The sequence below is a fragment of the Spermophilus citellus genome, assembly GCF_964194105.1.
Source record: "Spermophilus citellus genome assembly, chromosome: 13".
Taxonomy (NCBI): domain Eukaryota; kingdom Metazoa; phylum Chordata; class Mammalia; order Rodentia; family Sciuridae; genus Spermophilus; species Spermophilus citellus.
Genome location: NC_138193.1, coordinates 4,737,421 through 4,754,725, shown reverse-complemented (window position 1 = coordinate 4,754,725; position 17,305 = coordinate 4,737,421). Strand labels below are relative to the sequence as shown.

At 36.1% G+C, this 17,305-nt stretch overlaps 1 protein-coding gene across 10 annotated transcripts in view; it reads right to left on the bottom strand.

Moving 5' to 3' along the window:
• Nucleotides 1–17,305, bottom strand: part of IL1R1 (interleukin 1 receptor type 1) — a gene marked incomplete at its 3' end in the record, with an annotated part of 75,263 nt that overhangs the window by 5,220 nt on the left and 52,738 nt on the right. For 9 of the 10 annotated variants that reach the window (XM_081263875.1, XM_081263877.1, XM_081263873.1 and 6 more), the window contains 6 exons: nucleotides 11,623–11,857; nucleotides 11,330–11,519; nucleotides 10,445–10,613; nucleotides 8,593–8,658; nucleotides 4,245–4,362; nucleotides 3,379–3,530 (listed from right to left, as the gene is read on the bottom strand). In XM_081263875.1, coding sequence (XP_081120001.1) covers nucleotides 3,379–3,530; nucleotides 4,245–4,362; nucleotides 8,593–8,658; nucleotides 10,445–10,613; nucleotides 11,330–11,519; nucleotides 11,623–11,857 — 930 coding nt within the window. Of the gene's footprint in view, nucleotides 1–3,378; nucleotides 3,531–4,244; nucleotides 4,363–8,592; nucleotides 8,659–10,444; nucleotides 10,614–11,314; nucleotides 11,520–11,622; nucleotides 11,858–17,305 lie in introns of those variants that run through there. The other variant, XM_081263874.1, reaches the window with a different exon arrangement.

Below are 17,305 nucleotides of genomic sequence, written 5' to 3'. Positions count from 1 at the left end.
GAAGAGGAGTGAGAGGTGGGGAGAACACTGAAGAATCAAAATTTAAAAACTAAAAGAAGAAAGTGCCTTCATTGTGGGAACCCAGAAAAGAGATCTTAAAGTTATAAGAAAATCTTCTAAAAGAGTATCTAAAAGTTATATTATTTTACTTTTCCAAGTTAGATCTTTGATCCATCTGGAATGATTTTGGTACAAAGTAGAAATCAAGACACAGCATTTTCCAGGGTAAGGTCCCAATTGATCCAGTGGATAGTTCACATTTATAGTCCTCCTTAATGTAACTTCATACAAGATCATGATGTCTGTTGTATAAATACTCCAGATTTGTCATTTTTATTTAAGACCATCTTTATTATTCTTTTTTAAAAATAATTAAATCTAAAACATAACTCTGCATATAGCATTTATTTATTTGTGGATGGACACAATACCTTTATTTTATTTATTTTTTTTCTTTTTTTATTGGTTGTTCAAAACATTACATAGTTCTTAATATATCATATTTCACACTTTAATTCAAGTGGGTTATGAACTCCCATTTTTACCCCGTATACAGATTGCAGAGTCACATCAGTTACACTTCCACTGATTTACATATCGACATACTCATGTCTGTTGTATTCTGCTGCCTTTCCTATCCTCTACTATCCCCCCTCCCCTCCCCTCCCCTCCCCTCCCCTCTTCTCTCTCTACCCCCTCTACTGTAATTCATTTCTCCCCCTTGTATTATTTTTCCCTTTCCCCTCACTTCCTCTTATATGTAATTTTGTATAACCCTAAGGGTCTCCTTCCATTTCCAAGCAATTTCCCTTCTCTCTCCCTGTCCCTCCCACCTCTCATCCCTGTTTAATGTTAGTCATCTTCTCATGCTCTTCTTCCCTACTCTGTTCTTAGTTACTCTCCTTATATCAAAGAAGACATTTGGCATTTGTTTTTTAGGGATTGGCTAGCTTCACTTAGCATAATCTGCTCTAATGCCATCCATTTCCCTCCAAATTCTATAATTTTGTCATTTTTTAATGCAGAGTAATACTCCATTGTGTATAAATGCCACATATTTTTTTTATCCATTCGTCTATTGAAGGGCATCTAGGTTGCTTCCACAGTCTTGCTATTGTGAATTGTACTGCTATGAACATTGATGTAGCAGTGTCCCTGTAGCATGCTGTTTTTAGGTCTTTAGGGAATAGACCCAGAAGGGGAATAGCTGGATCAAATGGTGGTTCCATTCCCAGCTTTCCAAGAAATCTCCATACTGCTTTCCAAATTGGTTGCACCAATTTGCAGTCCCACCAACAATGTACAAGTGTACCCTTTTCCCCACATCCTCGCCAGCACTTGTTGTTGTTTGACTTCATAATGGCTGCCAATCTTACTGGAGGGAGATGATATCTTAGGGTGGTTTTGATTTGCATTTCTCTGACTGCTAGAGATGGTGAGCATTTTTTCATGTACTTGTTGATTGATTGTATGTCCTCCTCTGAGAAGTGTCTGTTTAGGTCCTTGGCCCATTTTTTGATTGGGTTATTTGTTATATTATTGTCTAATTTTTTGAGTTCTTTATATACTCTGGATATTAGGGCTCTATCTGAAGTGTGAGGAGTAAAGATTTGTTCCCATGATGTAGGCTCCCTATTTACCTCTCTTATTGTTTCTTTTGCTGAGAAAAAACTTTTTAGTTTGAGCAAGTCCCATTTGTTGATTCTAGATATTAATTCTTGTGCTATGGGTGTCCTATTGAGGAATTTGGAGCCCGACCCATAAAAATAGGAAAAGAAGAACTTAAATTATCACTATTTGCAGATGACATAATTCTATACCTAGCAGACCCAAAAGGGTCTACAAAGAAACTATTAGAGCTAATAAATGAATTCAGCAAAGTGGCAGGATATAAAATCAACACGCATAAATCAAAGGCATTCCTGTATATCAGCGACAAACCCTCTGAAATGGAAATGAGGACAACCACTCCATTCACAATATCCTCAAAAATAATAGAATACTTGGGAATCAACCTAACAAAAGAGGTAAAAGACTTATACAATGAAAACTACAGAACCCTAAAGAGAGAAATTGAAGATCTTAGAAGATGGAAAAATATACCCTGTTCATGGATAGGCAGAACTAACATCATCAAACTGGCGATATTACCAAAAGTTCTCTATAGGTTTAATACAATGCCAATCAAAATCCCAATGGCATTTCTTGTAGAAATAGAGAAAGCAATCATGAAATTCATATGGAAAAATAAAAGACCCAGAATAGCAAAAACAATGCTAAGCAGGAAGTGTGAATCAGGTGGTATAGCGATACCAGACTTCAAACTATACTACAGAGCAATAGTAACAAAAACAGCATGATATTGGTACCAAAACAGGCAGGTGGACCAATGGTACAGAATAGAGGACACAGAAACCAACCCACAAAACTACAACTTTCTTATATTTGATAAAGGGGCTAAAAGCATGCAATGGAGGAAGGATAGCATCTTCAACAAATGGTGCTGGGAAAACTGGAAATCCATATGCAACAAAATGAAACTGAATCCCTTTCTCTCACCATGCACAAAAGTTAACTCAAAATGGATCAAGGAGCTTGATATCAAACCAGAGACAAGGCATCTGATAGAAGAAAAAGTTGGCTACGACCTACAATACCTTTATTTTATTTATTTATTTTATGTGGTGCTGATGATCGAACTCAGTGCCTCACACATGCTAAGGCAAGTGCTCTATCACTGAGCCACAACCCCAGCCCCCATCTTTATTATTCTTGGTCATTTACACTTTCATATGACTTTTAGACTAAATCCATCTGTCACCATAACACAAACACTAACTTAACTTATGCAAATACTGCTGAAATTTTGATTGTAATGATTTTTAAATTCATTTTGGGAGAAATAACATCATTATAGCATTGAGTCTTTCAATCTACGAACATTGTATATCCCTACATCTATCTGATCCCTGATAAATCTCAATGATATGTTTTTAAATTGTTTCACAGAGGACTTGAATAGCTTTTGCTATGTTTATTCTTAAGTATTTGACTATTTTTTTGAAACGACTATAAAGGTTATCTTTTAAATTTGGTTTACCTTTGCATGTTGTTTATATTTAGACATACACTGAAATCATACTAAACTCATCTGCTTCGGCAGAGAACTGGATTAAGGGCAGGAGTCAGATCAGAAAAGCTTCTTATAAGAACAGATAGCTCAGCTGAGAAATAAAGAGGAAGAAGTTGTTCAGCTGAAGAGAAGATGAAGATAGTTCCAGGCAGGGGAAAACAGCATTGGAAACTCAAGGTCTTAGATTTTTATGAGAACAGAAGCAACAAAAGATTGCATTTCAAATAAATAAGTTTGTTGTTTACCTGGAAGGGTTAATCGTATGTATGCTGAGTATATATTAGATTTACTGTTGACCAAACAGGTAAATGGATATAGATAAAATTGACTTTTGACTTTTGAAATATTAAGCGTTATAATGTGTATAGTTTTTCTATTGGCTGAAGGACTGTTCACCCTGTTCAAGAGAGAGGATAAATAAAATTGTGTAAATAAATTGTACCAACTACACATAAGGATGCATGTCTGGTTTATTTCTTTATTTGTAACATAAACTGCAGCTGAAATAATCACCAACCACTGACTCAGCAGACTGCTGGCCATACCCGGGTGGGACTCAGTAACAAAGACATCAAGTTAAAATTACCTGCTTCCAAAAGGAAAAATATAAGCTAAGCATTTTGGTATCCATGGGGCACAGAGAAGCATAAAACAAGAATAGTTTGTTCATTAAACAACACTCATCTGGGGCAGGTGATAAAGTGCTTCCAAGACAATGATAATGGAAGGGATGATGGGGAGCCAATAGCAACTTGGAGGTAGAGTGTCTGCTTCCTGACTCCACTCCATTAGTCTTTTCTAAACTACTTGAAACAACAGGAAGAGTAACTCAGGATACTTGCTTCTTTGGAATGTCGCAACATGTATAACTGAATTTAAGAGAAAGGCTTCTACGTCGTCCAGAGTTTACAACATAATGACATGTATTTTTTTTTACCTTAAAGGTACAAATCGTACAAATCTGTTTAGCTTACTTCTCGAAACTCAAAATGGGCAGCAAAGGATTAAGAACAAGCAACTTGCAACTACTCTTCAATATTAGATTAAACTGTCAAGGTTACATATAAAACTACGACACAGACTTTAACATAACATCGATTGACACACTCACAATTCAAAGTCTTCCACCAGGATTGGATCATCAGGTGAAATGAGTGACCCATTCCACTTCCAGTAGACCAGGTCAGTGAAGTGACCAGTGACATTACAGACCAATCGGACGTGGGATCCTGCAAAGCAGTATATTATTAATCATAAGACGAAGTGGGTTTTCATCTATTTTAGCAAATGCCTATGGAACACAAATTTTAAATGCTAGAAAAGCACAGAGGAAAATTGCCTTAAACTCACCACCCAGAGATACCCACGATTAATAACTCTGTGTGTCTCATTCCTTATCTTCTCTGTGCACCTAAGTAATTTTTATAAATGAGACTTTATTGTCCACTATTTTGTAATTATTGTGGACTGGGAATTTCAGGCTCCATGATTAGTCCTCCAAAATAGACTGTTTTGTGGCTGCTTAGTATTTAATACTATAAATAGCCTCTAATAATTTCCTATTGCTCAACACAATTTGTTTCTAACTTTTCATTAATATGATTATTATTCCAGAGAATATCCTTGTTTATATATCAGTGTTTGTACATATCCTGAAATATTACCCCGAATAAAAAATAAGGAAGTAGAATTGAATTAAAGGGCCAGACTTCCTCTCTCAAGGGAGTCTGCACCAATTTGCTTGCTCTCCCCAAACTCCCGGATAACATATGGTCTTGCTTGGTCATTACCAATGGAGAGAAGGAGGAAAATAAATGCACTTAAGTTAAATTTTCATTTGCATTTGTTTTTTCTTTCCTTCCCACCCCCCTGCCTTTCTTCTCTTTTGTGGTGCTAAGGATCAAACCCAAGACCCTAACATGTTAAGCAAGTACTCTACCACTGAGCAACATACACCCCCAGCCCATCTGCATTTCTTGAACTCATGGTGAATTAACATTTTTCATAAGCTTAGTATTTCGTGGATTCTTTTAAGAACTGTTCCTTATGTATACCAACCATTTTTAAATTATTACTATTTTTACTGGTATATTAAAATTTTATGTAATAGGGAGATTCATTATACTGTATCTGCATATGCACATAATTTGATCCATCTCATTTCCTATGAAGACCCCATCCCCATTATAAATTCCTTCCCTTCCTCTCCCCATGGTCCACTTGTACTACCAACCATTATTTAATCTCATGTTCATATTACTGATGTGCAGGTTCTCTGTATTCACTGAGGATTTTTAACTTTTTATAATACACACAAAATGTTTTAAGTAGTTTTCTAAGTTGGTTGCTTCCACATTATTATTGCTTATGGGAATTCTTTGATGTAGATCTCTTTATTTTTCATTTGGTCAAAATAGTTTAAAAAAATTTTTTTATCTGGTTTCACTATAGTTTTTCTAAAAGTCCTCTCTGGCCAGGCTTGATGGCACACACCTGTAATCTAGCAACTGGGACAGCTAAGACAGGAGGATCACAAATTTGAGGCCAGACTGGGTAACTTAGCAAGACCCCATCTCAAAATAAAAAATAAAAAGGACTGTGGATGTAGCTCAGTGGTAGAGCACTTCTGGGTTTAATCTCCAGTGCCTGAATAAATAAATATTTTTAAATAAGAAGGTGCTTTCTACCAACAAATCAGGAAAATATCCATGTACATTTTTTTAGGTATATAAGATTTCCTTGTTATTGTTTTATTTTTATTCTTTGATCTATCTTGAATACAATTTCCTACAGCTCGAGGGAGAGTTTTCACTTAATGTTTTTATCCAAATACTGCTCATCATTCCAGAAAGACCCATGGTTGATAACAATTTTCCTCCTCACTATTTCACAAGGCTGCCTTTATCATAAAATAAATACTCATTTAGTTTGAACTTTCTCAATTAATCTGAATGGGTGCAATCATGCCAACGTTACCACATTCTTTTAATTAATGAAGTTTTAAAGCAAAGGCTAATATCATTTTTTAGTATTTGCTTCTTACTAATATTATCTTAATACCCTAGTGAATTTTAGAATATATGAAAATTTTTAAGTCCACTCACATTTTTAAATATTTCTCCATTAAATCTATAATGAATCTCTCCATTAAATCTGAATGAATTTTCATTTACAATTTCTAGTTTCTCATATAGGAAAAACATACTTGTCTATATTACAATTTTCCTCAATCAGTGTTTCTTAATATGGTTTTCATTTTGCCCATATATATATATATATATATATATATATATATATATACACACACATACATACATACATATATATATAATTTGTTTCCTTCTTTGTAAATTTTTAAGTCCCTCTACATCTCTGTCCTTCCCACTCTCCCTCCCGCTGTGGGGGATGCTGACTGGGATCAAATCCAGAGCTTCCTGAGTGCTAGGTAAGCGCTCTATTACTAAGTTACAGCCCCAGGCATCCCTTCTAAAATTTTAATAGATATACAGTCTATCTGTTGATGTAGATTTTTTCACTCCTAAGAGTCAATTTCCCCCTATGAAGACCCCACCCCCATCATAAATTCTCAGTTTTTCTGAGCTTTATATTTTGAGGTTTTTATTCCTCCCTTATAAACATCACACATTTTGAAAACATTTTAAAATATATTTTTACAGACATTTGGTATTAAAATGGAATCTCTTTTCCCATTACATTTTCTAGCTGGTTATTGCTAAATAAGTCTAATATTTTAAAATGGTAATTTTATCATGTCTAATAAATAAAATATTAATTATAATTAAATTTTCCCAGTAATTCTCTTGGGATTTGCAGATAGATGATTATGTGATCTCAAATTAATAATTTAAAAAATCTTTTTTTCCCCTTATAGTAAGCATCTCTTGGTTTCTTCTTCAATCACATTTTTGGTACTTTAGAACTATGTTAAATCATGCTGATTAGGCAGGCACCTTTGTCTTTCTGTTGGCTTCAGTAAAAATGTCTACAGTGCTTTGCATTAAGAATGTTGGGAACTGCTGGGCACAGTGGTGCAGGCCTATAATCCCAGCATCTGGGGAGGCTGAGCAGGAGGCTCTTGAGTTCAAAGCCAGCCTCAGCAAAAGCAAGGCACTAAGTAACTCAATGAGACCCTGTCTCTAAATAAAATATAAAATAGGGCTGGGGATGGGGTTCAGTGGCCAAGTATCCTGAGTTCAATCCTCGGTACCAAAAAAAAAAAAATGTTGGTAACCACTGATTCACATTGATTATATTTATTAAGTTAAGGAAATATTCCCCAAATCTTATTTTTTTAAGTCATTTTATTGGGAATTGGTATGAATCTTATTAATGGCTGTTTTATATCTGTCAGAATAATCCTATGACTGGGTAAAATGTGCCTCTGATACAACATGATATATTAAAATAAGTATCTCCTAAAATGAAGCTACTTTTGGATCAATGCAATCTAGACTTTAGCGCTGTCCATTTTATAGTGTACGGCATACTTTCTCAGCATGACTATGGCCAACAGAGCCAAAGGAGTTCTTGGAGAGGGGAGCAAGAAAATCTGAGGTGTATGTTCTGTCACCCTACAAGGGCCATAGCACATCAACAGACAAGCAAAGCAGCCACGGTACTGAAATTCCTAAAAAGAGAAAAGGATGGGGGCGGGGTGGTTAGGCCCTGAAGGAGAATAATTTAAAGGAAATTTGAAGGATGGGAAAAACTACACGAAATTCTATTTGCCTATATTTAGAGTACTGTCATCTCTGCATCTTTGTTGATATCTAAGAATGTCTTTCTATTACTTTCCACTAAGAATGACAAACTTGGCAAAGCACAAAATTTACAGGTTACAAACTCCTAATTTTTGAACAACTGTTCATGGCCTTCCTGCAGTTTCCCTATGAAGAGAACTGATCCTCTGAGACAAGAATCTGTTTTTGTGTCTGGTCTACAACAACAGAAGTCACTGGTTATTATTAATGCCTTGAAATAAGGCAAATGTGGTGGGGGAACTAGTTTTTAATTTAACTGAATTAAGTAATTGGCTTAATTTAATTCTATATGTACACAGCTACATGTAGCTTTATTCTTGATGTAAAAAAAAAAAAAAAAAAAAAAAAAAGGTCCATTAAGTTGCAAAAGTATTTTTTTCTTGAATAACTATCATCTTTTTGACCTGGAGTCTTACCCTTCTGCCTAAAACTTAGCTCTGGTCATAAATCCTGTGCCAGGTAGATGGATGATGACAGTTCTTGTTCTTAATTTGAACTTCGCCTCTGCCTGGGTTTTCATGGGAAAGGAGAGCTGTGCAAACCAGACGTGGCTAGGTTTTTTGCCATAAGAATCAAAAAACAAACAAAAATAGAAGGACACCTTTGGATATAACTCGTGCCACTTTTCATCTGAGTTCACAGGAATGATTTTGGCACATCCGACTAGGGCCTACTCACCCAGCTCCACTTCCATGGTCCCGTTTGTTGGACTTTGAATCACAGGACTGTCGGGTTTGATTTCCTCTGAAAGAAAAAACACCCACAGGGCTTCTCAGTCTCTTATACATGAGAATCACAAGTAATGACAACACTTGGCAAAACATACTAAATCACACCAGGCCAGACGGTGAATAGACAATAGGAGACAGGAGGTGACGGGGGAGGCAGGGAGCCCACAGAGGCTGCGGCTACCTGAGCATCCTCACCAAATTGGACCCTGCCAACCCATACACTCAAGATAATGCTCTCTTAGAGCAAATCAGGAAAGGCGAGGAGAGTGCCAGGCCTACTTGTATTTAGTAACACTGCTAACACCAACAGTGGTGTGCTTATGGGTGCATATGGTTATTGACAGATGCCAAGCACTTTGGTGCAATTTATTAAAACAGGCAGAAAGTTGTCAAGAGCCTCAGAAATTGATCTAAGCCTTCTTTACAGTAAGATCGATTGGCTTTCAGAGTTGATCTGTGGCCAAGAGAAAAATGATCAGAAATGATGAACTCGAATTTCCAGTAATCCACTGCAGGACAGAATAATATCTATTGCTTGTTGGTTGGCTTCCTAATCTATTCTTAAAACAGTTCTTGGCACACAACGCATATTCAAAAAATATGTTTTATGAATGAAAAACATTAAGCCTCATTGGGTTGCGTCTGGAGGAAAAATAAAATATTTACTCATCTGGGTAAAGTATATTATTTCTACAAATGGGATCAGACAAGGAGACAGAAGAGTATTTAAGACATACTTGATCTATTTTTAAAAATTCCTAGTGCCCGTTCTCCCTGATTTGGTTGCTGTGTAAGGAGATCAGAGCTACACAAGAATCAGGAAGGCTGTTGAAAACCCAGAAATGTGGTTGTGATACAAAGACCACTGAAAATTAGGATTTCGGTGGTGCTTGTGGGAATTAATTGTTATTCAATAACATTACTCTTTTAAAAATTAATTATCATAGAAAAATGTTGCTGTGTGTTGTGTGATCATATTCTGGGTTGTCTGAGATAGTCTCAACTTACACCTGTTATTCTAACATAATAGACACCCTTTAACTTGCAAAACTTCCAGTTAGATTAACTGTTCTAGTCTTCAAGCCAACATTTACAGAAAGCCTGAGTGTCCTGCCCATTTTTAGGTGATCTATAGAAGTACATTTTGCTTCATTTTGTTGTCAAATAACTTACTATGAAACACGGTTAATACAGAACTGAAAGCCCAGAGAAAATTAAGAACAATCACAATTAGCTGCACACCTGTTTTGCACTTCACACCGCTTTGTATCAGACACATGAACACAAGCTGCACATCCTCAAATCTAAGCTTCCCAATGACCTTGGGAGGTGGCGTCATGTTACAAAAGAGGAAACAGCCTTAGAGAGGGCAAATGACGGGGCTCACACAGAACGCACAGGAGTAGCTCCTGGGAGTATAACTTATCCCAAGGCTCATTTGTGGCAATTATTCTTGTTGAGAGACACTCAGAGACTCCTCAAGGGCAGGCTCTCAGCCAGGGGAGCCCCAGACGTCTCCCAAGAACATCTTTAGCCATGTCAAGCAACAGGGCTCCTAGGTGAGTTGAAAGCTTAGCTCATAACATCTCTGTTTAATTATCACTGCATCTAAAATGAAAATGAAAAACGTTTCCATTACATATTCAGGAACAAAAAGCTAAACTAAAGCCATGGGACCTTTGTGGAGTCATCAACCTTCTCTTAGATTTAGTTCCTCTACAGACAACGAAAGTAATGTTCAAGTCATGGTGTCTGGGCCTCTCTAGATCTAAAAGCCTGGGGCTGGAGTTCTGACTCACCTAGAGTAATAAATTCTATTGCCCGGGTAATATGATATTGCTTTCCTGAGTACATGTAGGAGGCATGACAAGTGTACTTCCCTCTATGGCCCTCTGAGACATTCATCACAATAAGCGTATTTGTGACTCCAACGAAGTATACGTTGTCAAGAATCAGAGGTTTGCAATCCTAGACAAGAGGGAGAAAAGCAGCATTGAAAATTAGCTAGTTACTTTGCCCAATATACCTAAAAAATTTTCTTTTTGCAAAAATCATTAAATTTTTTATGTCGGAGCCTTGTGCTACAAACACAAGTGAAGGGCAAATTAATTAAGCAAGAAAAACCTGTTTGAGGAAAGAATGTGAACACTGTAATTTCTTATCAATGCTGTGCTCTCTTTCTTCACTGATACTATTTTGCTTTTCCTAACCTCCAAAAGATGATTTCCCATTAAGTTCTACCAGATGAGGTAGGTTAAAAGTGCCAAAATATGATATGAAATGCTAGTCAAGCCACTTTTCTAACAGTTACAGAAACTATCAAGTTATTTAAGGACCACTTAGTTTTAAATAAAACATGGAGTATTATAGGTTGTAATAGATAGTTATCTTTTAAACACCTCGCTTTATAATCAGTCTTGTCCTTAAACAGGTTTCATTTATCCTGTTATTTTTTTCAACTATATCTTATTAAATAAATACAATGATAAGTAAGATTTTAGTTAAGCTTCAAATTAAATGAATGCAATCTTACGATTCTTTTTAGATTCCCTATTAACCTTCACAACGACAGAAGAACACAATCTAGATATGGAAAAAACATTTTGCAGATTCATTTTGTGTCCAACACAGAAAACTATTTCATCTACTAGATAAGTAAAATGCCATATTTAAAATAAGATTACCTTATACCATTTTACTGTGGGAAACTCATTATTTTCATCTTTAAAAAAATCCAAATGAGGGCACACAAGTCTTCCATCTCCGGCAATGCGTAATTTCTGTGTGAATATAGCTTCTGCATTGTAACACAAGTTAGGTTCGTTTTCCACAAACTTGGCAGTTATTTTAATTTTAAGGCAGAAAGTTGAATTTCTAAAATAAAGTGAAATAGGGAAATTAAAAATTATTTAGAGATTTTTCTGTCCTCAACTATTGTATGTACTTGGAACATGTTTGTAACAGAGGACTCTCTTACCTTACTGAACAGTAGTAATGTCCTGAATCCTCTACCTTAGCGGGGACAAGCCAGAGTTTATCCTTTTCTTGATGAATCCTGGAGTCTTGCTCCGTTGATATAGGTGTCTTGCTGTCATTTTTATACCAAATCACCGAGCCTATGTTTTCATTTGGGTTAAGAGGACAGGCGCGAACATCAATTTCATTTGCAGATGAAACTAAAAGGACTGGTTCTTCACGTATCTTACATTCATCTTTGAAAGGGAGAAAGGGGAAGCAACTTCCATTAGAAAATTTTCCAATGTTTCTTAATGTGATAGACACACATAAACACAACAATCATTGAATACATTGATTCATACTACATATAAAAGTTTTCCAGTCTTATGCTTAAGAGCATCATCTTGGGAGCCTGGAAGACTTACGTTCAGTTCTATCTGTGTGTCTTATTACCTGTGTACTGTACCCTTGGGCACATTACCTAACCTCTCTTACTCCTTCTTTGTTCATATAAGAAACAGGAATAATGTAGGAGAGGAGACAGCTACTTCAGAATAACATGAAACAATGAGGACTGGATTCACCTTCCCAATTGAACAACTAAAAAATGAACAAAGTTTATAAAACACACTGTTCAAGGCCCCGAGAAGGAAGGAATAAAGCACAGAGATCTCAGGAAAATTGAAATAAAGGAAGGGAGCAATTATCCAAAGTTAACTGCCCAAATTACTGCCTGGCTATGACACTGCAAAGAGGAAACACAGGCAAAGTCCAGTGTCTCTCTGAGTGGAAGAGATGGGGTTGGGAATCTGTGTAACTTCAGAGTTTGCAGCTCAAAGTACCCATGTGGTTATGGTGGCACACATAGAGTGTTTGCAGATCCCCAGATAGTCCCCTGGAGTTTTTAGCTAAGTATAAATCAGTATAAAAATCAGTTTTTTTTAAAGAGCCAAATCTAGAGTCAAAATGCCAAAAGAATAAGAAGGAGCACACTTACAGCCCTAAGGGGAAACCTCATTCATCATGGGGCAGCAAGTAGAATGCCCAGAAGGTTCTGACTCACTAGTTGGAGAAAATTAGGATTCAAATATATACTTTTCTGATTCTCACGAAGCTTAAAAGCAAGACCTGAAAGTATAAAACCACTTCCAAATAACAGTCCTGCGGCAGAACAAAGATCACGAACATTTTTATAAACAGAAAAACAGACAACATGGTAAAATCTACAATGTCTGGAAAGGTTGTGGAGAAAAAAAGAACACTTTTACATCATTGGTGGGACCATACATTAGTGCAACTGCTCTGGAAATCATTATGGAGTCTCCTCAAAAGACAAGGCATGGAACCACCATACGACCCAGGTATACCCCTCCTTGGTATTTATCTTAAAGAATTAAAGTCATTTTGCACAGTGATCCATGCATACCCATGTTTATAGCAGCACAATTCACAACTGACCAACTATGGAATCAGCCTAGGTATCCATTGATGGATGAATGGATAAAGAAAAATGTGGTGTATAGACAGAGTAAAATTTTATTTAGCCATAAAGAAAATAAAATTATGTCACTTGCAGGAAAACAGATAGTACTAAAGACAATCATGTTAAGTGAAATAAGTCAAACTCAGAAGGATAACAGTCTTATGCTTTCTCTCATGCAGAAACTAGAAAGGAATAAAGGAAAACAAAGGTGGGGGATGGATCTCATGAAAATCAAAGGGAGATCAGTAGAGGAAAAGGACCAAGAGGGGAAAAATGCTAGGGAGTGATACTGCCCAAATTATATTGTTATATTATGTGCATATAGAAATACGTAACAACAAATCCCAAGAATATGTTTTAAAAAACTGTTAGGCATGCAATGAATTGATAACATGCAATCACGAGGAAGGGAAAAAAATCAACCAACCAAAACTGACCCAGAAATAACAGAGATGATAGACTTAATATTGACAGGATCTGAAATAGGTGTTTCTCCTGAACTCCACGTGTCCGAGATGGTAGAGGAAAGACAAACCATGCTGAGTAAAGACGCAGAAGAGGTTAAAAACACTTTTACAGATGGAAAATTATAATATTGAGTTAAAAAAATACACTGGCTGGGTGTATAGTAGCTTTGACATTGTAGAAAAAAAGATTAATAAGTAATGCTATGTCTTGTAATACTGGAAGACACAGCATTACAACCTATCCAAAGTTAATCACAGATGGAAAAATAATAGAACAAAACAGATGTGGCATTAGTTAGCTTAGGACGACATCAATATGTATAATATGAATTGCTGAAGAAAAGAAGTAGGCAAAACAAAAATATTTGAAGATGAATTTTTTTCAAGATATTAATGAAAATAATGAACTCACAGCCCCCCAAATCATAATAAATCTCATGCAATGGAAACATGAAGAAAACTACAGCAAACACTTAACAACCACATTGCTAAAAACCAGCAGCAAAGAGGAAATCTTTCAAGTATCCAGAAAAAGGGGATGCAATTATTACAGGTGAACAAAGAAATACACTGCAGCCTTCTTTCCAGAAACAATTCAAGTCAGAGAGAGAAGAACAATATCCTTCCAGTGAGGAAAGACAAGTAGACTTCTGAACTCATTGAAAATGTCTTTCAAAATTAAGGAAAAATATTTTTTTTCAGATTTTTTAAAGCTGTAAGAAGTAATTACCAGTAGACCTATACTATAAGATATACCTTCAGAAAGAAAAGAAATATTATCATAAAAACCAATCTTCACAAAGGAATAAATAGCATCAGAAATGTTAACTATATTATAAAATAATTAACTTCATTATAAAACAATTTCCCTATTATTCTAATCTCTTTAAAGAGAACTGAATCCTTAAATTAAAAAATAATGTCCTAGGAGGTCTGCACCATATAGAGGAATAAGATATATGGAAATCAGAGGGCAAAATACAAGCAAGGATGTATAGCATTAAGGATCTTATATTTCACAAATTGTACAGAATCACTTGAAAGTTAACAGTAATAATTTAAAAGATGGATACCTAAGGCTTAGAGCAGTTATTTAAAAACCATATAACAAAGAGTTGTGATTAATTAACCAACACAGATGAAAAGTGAGCCATTAACATTCTCAAGTAAAATAAAAGGCAGCAGAAAGAGGAATGACAGAATTGATGGGAGAAATGAGAAAATAGAAAAATCCTAAAATTAAACCCAAGTCTACTAATAATCACAGTAGTCTGAAGACTCCAGTTGAAAGGGAGAGATGGCCAAGCTGAAAAAAGAAATAGAAAACTATATGGTGCATAACACACACACACATACTCATACACCATTTCACTACAAGGACAAAAGTAGGTTAAAAATAAAAAATATATGCCACATTGACACTAACCAATAGCAAGCTTGATTCAATTAGCTTGGTTTACCCATTTCACAATGTATACATATTCCAAGACACTGGACACCATAAACTCACGACTTTTGTCAACTACGCTGCAGTAAAAAATAAAAACAATGAATAAATAGCTTGAGTGGCATGATCAAAGTAGACTTTTATAGTATAGAACATTAGCAGGGAGAAAAGATAATTTCCCATTAATAAATATTTATGCATCTATTAACAGTGCTTCAAAATACATGAAACAAAAACAAATGCCCGATGTGGTGGTGCAGGCCTATAATCCCAAGGGCTCAGGAGGCTGAGGCAGGAGGACCACGAGTTCAAAGCCAACCTCAGCAAAAGCAGACACTAAGCAACTCAGTGAGACCCTAACTCTAAATAAAAGACAAAATAGGGCTGGGGATAGTGGTCTGAGTTCAACCCCCAGAACTCCCCACCCCTTCCCGCAAAAGGCAAATAGAACTGTAAGAACTAGAGAAACCAACAATTTTAATTAGAGATCTCAATATCCACTCAGAAGGATTGACATAACAAATAGAACAACTGAATAATTGACAATGATATGGAAGATTTGAAAAACACATCAGTCAATTTGACATAATTGATATTTACAGAAAATTCTACCCAACAACAGCAAAATATTCATTCTAAATACACATAAAACACCCACTAACCTATATTATATTCTTCCTCATAACCCAGGACTCAATATATTTGAAAGAATTCAAATTAAACAAAGCATATTCTCTTGTGATAATTAAATTAAATTAAAAGTCAATAACAGAGATATCTAGGAAATCCTCATGGATTTGAAAACTAACACTCTTCCAAATAACCCATAAGTCAAAAAAAAAATTAAAAGGAAGATTAGAAAGTATTCACGCCTGAATGATGTATGCAAAACACAGTAGGCCAGTACTGTGGCATTCAATGAAAGCAGTGTTTAGAGAGAAATTGAGAGCAATAAATTCAACATATTAAAAAAAAAACCCTCAAATTGATGACTTCATATTCTATGTAAAAAAATAGAAAAGGAACAAACTGAAGTAAGCTGTGAGCAGTCTCCAGGTCTGAGTCTTAATTCAGCAGATGACTGATTGAAGACACAGAGAGGCTAATGCTATTGAAGAAGCTGTTATTGCTGACATTCCAGAGAAGGGGCATCCATATCACAGGAGACTGGAGGAAGAATAACCAGGTTTAGTTAAGGGGCAGAGCAGGAGGGAGGGAAGAGCCTAGGCCAAAGCCACTGTTTAAGTTCCTACAGGAAAGTCAAGGCAGGGCAACCAGTTTAGGGTTGGTCAATTTCCATAGTAGGGGCTGTCCCTAGCTGCCAGGTACCTGGTCCTGGGTTGATTTATGGCAGTAGCAATATTGGCTTGCTGTGTGAGAGTTGGATAATGAGTTGGATGGGGGCCCAGCCCAGGATCCAGCATTCTTCCCATGCAAAGCAGCTCCGGCCAAGCTGTCCACAACCCTGTGTTAGTCACCTTTCCATCACTGTGACCAAAATACCTGACAAGAACAACTCAGAGCCCCCAAAATTATTGGGGGCTCACAGTTTCAGAGGCTCCATCCATGCCTGGCAGATTCCATCACCCTGCCCAGGGTGAGGTAGAGCATCATGGCAGAGCAGGATCTCGGAGGAAAGCTCAGCTCATGGTAGCCAGGAAGAAAGAAGAAAGAACAAAGAGCCAAGGACAAAATATAATCCCCAAGGTCACACTCCCCAGTGAATTATTTCCTCTAATCATTCTCCACTCACTTACAGTCACCACCCAGTAATTCCTCAAAATTATTAATTTTTCAAATTCATCAAACCACTGATTAGATTATAGCTCTCATAATCTAATTGTTTCACCTATAAACATTTCTGCATTGCCTAATATGAGCCTTTTGGGAGACACCTCATATCCAAACCAGAACAAACCCCTAGGAACTACCTGTCCCTGGGATATATATATATAGGTATATATAGAAGAAAGGAAGTTTAGTAGGGTAAAGCAGAAAGAATAGGGGGAGGGAGGAGGGAAGGAAAGGGGGGAAAGGAAAGGAGATTGAAATAAAATTCCTTGCACGTATGATTTTGTCAAAATAAACTCAAATACTATGTATAATTATAATATTATAATATTCAAAAGGAAAAAATGAAAAAAAGACATCAGTTCTCTGAAAATTTATTTATATTCAATCCTAATCATAATTGGATCAGAGTTTTTCATACAAATTGATAAATACATTCTAAGATTCATACGGAATCCAAAACAACTTTGATTTAAAAAAGAAAGAAGTTGGAGTTACATTGCCTTAAAATCAA